Source organism: Hippocampus comes, unplaced genomic scaffold (genome assembly GCF_001891065.2).
Source record: "Hippocampus comes isolate QL1 unplaced genomic scaffold, H_comes_QL1_v1.1 scaffold39, whole genome shotgun sequence".
Taxonomy (NCBI): domain Eukaryota; kingdom Metazoa; phylum Chordata; class Actinopteri; order Syngnathiformes; family Syngnathidae; genus Hippocampus; species Hippocampus comes.
Genome location: NW_017842054.1, coordinates 4,656,676 through 4,664,131, shown reverse-complemented (window position 1 = coordinate 4,664,131; position 7,456 = coordinate 4,656,676). Strand labels below are relative to the sequence as shown.

The 7,456-nt window shown below is 42.0% G+C and overlaps 2 protein-coding genes across 3 annotated transcripts in view; one reads left to right on the top strand and one right to left on the bottom strand.

The window, feature by feature from the left end:
* Positions 1-2,032, top strand: part of coq10b (coenzyme Q10B) — an 18,817-nt gene extending 16,785 nt beyond the window's left edge. For both annotated transcript variants that reach the window (XM_019860193.1, XM_019860194.1), the window contains exon 5: positions 1,243-2,032. In XM_019860193.1, coding sequence (XP_019715752.1) covers positions 1,243-1,410 — 168 coding nt within the window. In that variant the 3' untranslated portion in view covers positions 1,411-2,032. The remainder of the gene's footprint in view (positions 1-1,242) is intronic.
* A 2,180-nt stretch (positions 2,033-4,212) lies between these two features.
* hspd1 (heat shock 60 protein 1) overlaps positions 4,213-7,456 on the bottom strand; it is a 5,267-nt gene continuing 2,023 nt past the window's right edge. The window contains exons 5-11 of the mRNA XM_019860191.1: positions 6,554-6,647; positions 6,288-6,456; positions 6,099-6,198; positions 5,614-5,859; positions 5,371-5,545; positions 5,117-5,295; positions 4,213-5,042 (exon numbers count right to left, since the gene is read on the bottom strand). Of these exons, the coding sequence (XP_019715750.1) occupies positions 4,881-5,042; positions 5,117-5,295; positions 5,371-5,545; positions 5,614-5,859; positions 6,099-6,198; positions 6,288-6,456; positions 6,554-6,647 (1,125 nt within the window). The 3' untranslated portion in view covers positions 4,213-4,880. The remainder of the gene's footprint in view (positions 5,043-5,116; positions 5,296-5,370; positions 5,546-5,613; positions 5,860-6,098; positions 6,199-6,287; positions 6,457-6,553; positions 6,648-7,456) is intronic.

Sequence of the window (7,456 nt, the reverse complement as noted above, 5' to 3'; positions counted from 1 at the left end):
TATATATATATATATATATATATATATATATATATATATTTACAGCAGGACAACTGCTGTGTTAAAGATAACAAATTGCTTGATATGCTCTCAGCAGCAAATCAGAAGTCCATCAGGGGGAAATGGTGAAAACTAGAATCACACACCATTGAAAAATGGATTGACATCGTCCATGAAATTTACAGTACAGTAGATTATAAGAAAGCTGTTATTTCCCTTCACTCAATTATTTTTTTTTCAAACTAGGTATAATTAAAATAGAGACGTTATGTAAAACCGGTTGTATCTGATTTCAATTAAAATTAGGCTCCTAGTTTTGTTTTTCCACACATAATGACAATTGGGTTATTTTTTTCTAAACATTTGAACAAAACCTTGAGATATTAGTTTAACTCCGAACAAAACAGATCATCTTTCCCTATTCAAATATTTGGGAATGCCATCAAACCGTTGCAAGGCCCCCCCCCAATCCCCAAATGCAATGTATTTTTAATGATAAAAAATATCACTGTATAATATTTGACTTTATAAACTTTTTACCGTGTTGACATAATCAAATTATTAAAATAAACCGTTTTTTGGGTCACAATTAGCATCAGTTGAGTCGCCATTGTGCTGCTTCACCCTTAGGGGTAGTATGAGACAGGTATACACGTACATTGGGGGTGGCCAATACATCAATCGTGACCTACAGGTTACTTGCGGACTGGTCCCGAGACGTCGCAAGGGTTGTAGAGGGAAACGGAGGGGGACAAAAAAATTGATTTGTGTCTGTGTACACGTGTTGATATGATGTATTTTTGTGTTAGCGCACACTGCACCCTCAGCACCCTATCAGTCGCACTTTCACAACTATTTATAAAATAAAATAAAAAATCAGGTCACCTTTAACCTATGGTGATGCATGACCTACATCACCAGAAGTTGTTAGCGATCAGCAATCTGCAATTGCAGCTTGCAGTCAGAGCAGTTGCGATATATCTTTGTTGGGTTTTTTGTTTTTGTTTTGTTTTGTTATTGTTCTCAAAATTGGTTTCAGTTGCAATTTACCAATGGCACTGACAAATAATGGGAATCTGGGGTGCCAGGAGAAACATTTTAAAATGGTACACGTGAGCTACGATAGTGATGTTTAATATACGAGAAGTGAGTAGTAGTTTGTGAGCTGTTTGTGTTTAAACATTCACTGCATTATGGGTTTTTGCATTTCCCATTAAAAGATGTATTGGCCATGTTCCTCAGATCTCCTTCGAGTTCCGCTCACTCATCCATTCGCAACTGGCGCACGTGTTCTTCGACGAGGTGGTGAAGCAGATGGTGTCGGCATTCGAGCGCCGCGCCACCTCCGTCCACGGCCCCGAGACGCCCATCCCGCGTGAGCTCATGTTCCACGAGGTTCACCACACGTAGCGACGCTACAGCGGAGGAGTGGAAAACAACAAAGAAAACGAAAGCAACGACTCATGTTTTACCTGAAAACGCCAGTGCCTTTGTCTTTTTTTTTTGTTTTGTTTTGTAGTTCTTTGAATGTGTCTATTGGTTTTAGAGCAGATTTATTACCAACGCAAGCAAGCTTAGCACCACTTTGTGTGTCAGCTTGTTTGTTCCATCAAGATCCTTGTTTGACCTGCTTTTTTTTCCCCCCCCTTCATCAGCATTCTTGTTGCAAGCTCCTCCCACTGGAGATCACAAGTTGGTGTCAGGTCAGCAAAATATTTTATTGGAAACAGGTAACCAGCGGGAAACATACCATCCCACATTTCATTGGTTTGGTTTGATTTGCTTAGATTGACAAAAACATGTGACAAAGGCGGGGAACCGTTTTCCTATTGGGGCCAGTTTAGGTGAAAAATAAGATTTGGGCGGCAGGGGGGATAAGATATTGGGGGGTGGGGGTAATGATATGCTCACAGAATGTGTGGGTTTCATGTTTTGAGGCTTTTTGTGACTGTTCCTCAGAAGGTGTGTTTAGGGAGAAAAGACTGAAGTTTTTTCTTTTGTTGTGTAAACGTTTTTAGGTCAAATGAATAAATATGAAGGCTTCCCCTGCTCCAAACCAAAAATCAAACAAAAAATAATGGGGAAATTCACCCCCCATGCCAGATTCACTCACCAATATATTTAGGGACGCAAATCTATCTTGACTCCAGTGTATCCCAGCATATCTGAAGTTAAGCATTCTCAAATTCATTTTCGACTTCTTTCTTATTTGTTGGTTTTGTGTTAGATTAGATTAGATATCCTTTATTTGTCCCACACTGGGGAAATTTACAATTTACATTTGTTCAGGCACAAGCTATAATATTATGGTTTTGTCACTATCTTGGTGCCAAGTGATGATGTTGAGGGGCTTCATTTAAACAAAAAAGTGCTTTGCTGCTGCTTTGTGGCAATTCTGTGCCAGGGAACTATATTGAAATGAGTTGAGGAGCTTAATTCGGACAAAAGTAATATTTTGATGCCATCTATCGGCAATGGCGAACCTATTTTTCACTTGGAGGAATACTGCAGAGTAAACAGACCCACAAGACTCAAGGAGTGACTGAAATAACACAAGTAGTAATCCATTTTGGTTTGAAACGTCCATTTTAGTGATTCCGATCGTTCCCAAATTTGTGATGAGTTTTCATTACTTTGTGTGGGTGCAGCACGGTAATGACGTTTGATGACTCACTATGTGCTTAACCAAACATCTTGTGCACCGCCTTGAAGACTTTCATGCTTTCGGAATCCTAAACATTCAGGACATCCTCTCCAGATTCTCAGGTTTTTTTTTTCCCCCTTTGAGATTAATTCCATATACTTGCATTGAGCCTCCATCTGGCACACGAGCTGACTTTCAATTGCCCCCATCAGGAGTTCCCATTTCATTTCATTTGTATTCAAGAATTGCCTGGTGGGCTGGATCAAATGTTTGTTTGGACTTCAGCAACAAAGGAGTCGAAGTTGCCCACCCACTTTGCTACAATTGTCCTGTTTTGGATAGACAGCAAATGTTGGAAGAAGGGTGCTCATGTTGTTATTCACTCATGGTAGTCATTTGTTGATGCTGTTACCTACACAGAGCAAAGCTATTTCCATGCTGGACTCAAGAGGTGTCATTGTACAGTATATAGTATTTTATGTGCAATATCAGGAAGCCTTTATTTTATTTATTTTTTTAAAGAAACATAGCAAAGCAAGCCAGTAGTATGCCGATGCGCATATTTATCATTCTTTTTAAAAACCTGCTCACATATTTATTTAAGTGTAAATATCACATCAGGTTGTTTTCAAAAAGGGAAACGTGTATTTTTTTTCTTTTTGATTAAGGGACTGATTTTGTTTTCAAAAATGGCATTTGCAACAAAAATGTACTAACTGCATGATATATATAAAGCTTTTTTTTTTTCTAAAAACGTGTTGTCTTTCTCGCCCCCCCCCCCCCTTCAATTGGCAGCAGGATCAAAATAGCTGCATCGTGTGAGCGGTAAGAATAAATCTGCCTCTATGGTAAGTCTATCCTGTCGTCATAAAGTAGAGTAAAGTTCAAGCCTTGAAGATGTCCTCGAAGGAGACTCGCATCTTTTTTCACATGTCATTGAATGCCACACATTCTACATAAATTATATACAGCTGTCTTTGCTTCGCATGCAGCAAATGAGTGATAGCAAAGAAGTAAAATGTGACAACCATAGAAGAACAAATCATTGCAACAGAGAAGCAGCGGGCTGCCCAGAACAACTCGAGCATTATAAGTAGCATAATAAAATTTCCAGTGTGGTAATTAAATGCCACCATTTCCCTGCAAACACATTCCACGGTGAGTAATTTAACTTGTTTTTGATTTAGTGGCGACCTCCTTTGTCCAGCATTTACATTGAGGGCATACAAATGACTGTGATATTGATGGCAATTAATCCTGCAGGATATGCGTTACAAGAACCTGAACACAGAAAAATTTGGATTTATTAAATATACCGAAGAAAAATCATCACTATTAATGCCGACATGGTACCGAGTATTTACTGCTAGTGTGCCATTTTATTACATACAAAATGTATGAAGGGATGTTTTCATAATTTCTGAAACAAGTGGTGTTGAATGCTTTTTCAGAATCGAGATTTTTGGGGGTGTCGGGTGGGGGGCCTGGATAGGTGGGTGGGGACAGACCTCATTTGTGGTACCCATATCAAACTGTAGGCATTGTATCCAATCACAATGAATCCTAAATCATTTGAAAAATCTGTTTAATTAAATCAAATAAGCCTTCACCTGGTTCATCAGCCGGGCAAAAACCATGACATACAATATATATAAAAAAAAAAAAAAATTAATGACAAATAAATGACAGCAACACATTCCTGGCTTCACACTCTGCTTGTGTTTTTTTTTTTCTTTTTAAACAATGTTACTTTTTTTCTGTTTGTTTTTAAGATATGAACTTTACAGGAAGTTGAGACAGATTTCCACTGCAGGAAGTCAATGCAATGCCAAATAGGAATAAACATTATTGATGGTTATGATCATTCCTAAATCTTCATCTGTCGGAACGAGATCTACTTTATCATGACATGGCCGACATTCAACCAAGCCATAGAGGGCATTGCTCCTGAAAACTTGGCTCCCGAATTCCTGCGGGGGAAGAAAATGGCCATTGACATATGTGGTCCGACGTATTTTACAGCGTGTTGTGGATTAACAATGTGGAAAAGAAGCTGATCTCGTAGAAGCTGGCGCCACCAGGTATGCAAAGTGGAAGGGTTGACCACCCGCAGTGCCAACTTCCTGTTAGTTGTCTTCAGTGAGTTTTGACTGCAGAGTCTCAGAGGCATCATTTTGTTTAGTCTATACAGTCATGGAGGGACAAAGGAACGATGAGGTAAGGTGGACATGTCCTCTTAAAAACCCATGCCACCGCCCATGCCACCCATGCCGCCCATGCCACCCATCCCGCCAGCCGGCATTTCCTTTTCCTCCTTGGGGATCTCTGTGACCACCGCCTCGGCAGTGGAGAGCAGCGAGGCCACGCCCGCAGCGTCCAGCAGGGCCGTCCGCACCACCTGCAGAGGGAGAGGCCGCTTGAACCCCAATACCTTTCAGTGGGATAAGCTACACTATCCAAAGGAGACCATACCTTGGTGGGGTCGATGATGCCCTTCTCTACCATGTTGACGTACTCGCCCAGCATGGCGTCGTAGCCCAACTCGGCGGGGCCCTGCAATATCTTCTCCACCACGAGCGATCCCTCCACGCCAGCGTTCTTGGCGATGGTCATTGCTGGGATGCGCAGCGCCCGCCTGATGATGTCCACACCTGATAGGGAGAGAGAACTGCTTAGACCACGACACAGAAGATTTGTTTCACAAAATGAGTAAGCTCTTCGCTAACCAATCTTCTGGTCAGCGTTGGCAGGTGTGATGGCGTCCAGGGAGGGAATGCAGCGCAGCAGAGCACAGCCGCCGCCCGGCACGATGCCTTCCTCCACGGCGGCCCGGGTGGCGTTCAGGGCATCCGTCACGCGGTCCTTCTTCTCATTGACCTCCACATCACTGGTCCCTCCGATCTGCACGAGACACGCTGGCGTTATCGTGCCATTCATGACCGTTAGGCCTTCCTGACCGGCACACACACCTTAAGCACGGCCACGCCATCCGAGAGCTTGGCCAGACGCTCGTTGAGTTTCTCCTTCTCGTAGTCGCTGGTGGTGTTCTCCAGCTGCTCCACGATTTCGGCCGCCCGCCTCTCCACGTCGGCCGGCGCGCCGGCGCCCTTTAGGAGCAGCGTGTCGTCTTTGGTGATCTGCACCTCGCCCACCTTGCCGAAGTCGTGCGCCTGGATGTCCTCCAAAGCCACACCTACAGCATCGTCGCCGAACACCTGAGGAATGCCAACCGTACGATGTTAGACAAGTAGGGAGGATGTGGTTCAAAGAACTAGCCAACAATTGCTCATACTACAGATTGGTTACCGTTAGGTCAGGTTATTTTGCTGTTGTATGAAAGTTGGGATGTTCCTTGAAATGCATTAACGTTTTTATGAGGGGTGGGTAATTTGACTTTACAATGCTTAGTTTTTCTCTTCAGAATTGCCTTCACAAGGGAGAAAACTGGACCTACAGTGCCCCCGGTGGCGATGGCCATATCCTTCAGCTGATTCTTCCTGTTGTCTCCAAAGCCTGGAGCCTTGACTGCCACCACCTGCAGGCCAACCTTCAGCCTGCAAAATGACAAAACACATACATGTCAGATTATATCAATCGAATTAATCATTATTTTATTGTCATTTTATTTATTTAGTAAACTGACCTGTTAAGGACCAGGGTACTGAGGGCCTCTCCATCCACATCCTCGGCCACAATTACCAGAGGCTTGCGGTGCTGGTTGGCGATTTCCAGGGCGGGAACAATGCTCTGCACGCTGGAGATTTTCTTCTCACTAAGCAGCAGGTAAGCATCTTGGAACTCACATTTCTGACCTGCGCAGTTGGAAAATCCAGGCAATATTGCATCATTCAAGGCAATCACACAGTAGTTTGTTTGGCAGTTATGATGGTCAAAAAGCAAGCTTCTTACCTTTGGCCGTGTTGATGAAGTACGGGGAGATGTAACCACGGTCAAACTTCATACCCTCAATGACTTCCAACTCATCATGAAGAGTTTTTCCATCCTGGAAGAGCGCAATGGAGATCATTTGTAGTATAAAACATCTTGACCTTAAAATACATTGTACAGTGGAACAAAATGACATTAGCGCCTCGATTAGATGCATAAGTTAAAAAAAAAAAAGCTGAGTAGACGTCCTGTGTGTGCTGCAGTAACTATAGTAACTAAGGCCCGATGACATGATAGTTTAAAACAGAACTTATGAGCTAAAATATGCATCACCAAAAGCCGAATCTGAATTACATAAACTAAATTTGTATTGTTTTATTTGAATCGTTGCATTGAAAAACTGAATTGTAGAATGTGAATTTATTACTGTGTAATTGAAGGTCAGTCAACTTGAAACTGAATTTTAAAATGAAACTTATTTCACTTTCCCTGAAGCCGAGTGCGATCCTCACTGAAAATTCAATTGTGTATATTTTCACCTTCAAAGTACCTTTGTTTACACACACGCAATGACAACAAACTCATAAAATTTTAAGTCAAGAGGTGACATCTAGCCATAGTTTTCGTGATAACCAAAATCACTTCACCAGTGCGCGTTCAGAGAATATTTCTGAACGCGCTTTTAGTCATATAATGCACCTTTAGTGGTACCAGGCATTAAAAGGAACAATAAATTAATAATAATAAATGTTCTTATTATTATTAATAAATACGGTGTTCTAGTCATTTCTGCCCATGACTGCTCTTCCAAAATTAAATACAGATAATGTTCTAAATGACAATTTAAGTCTGACATGTAATTTTACAGCATTCCAAACAACGACCGTATTTTCCGGACTATAAATCGCAGTCCCCACCCCCCCC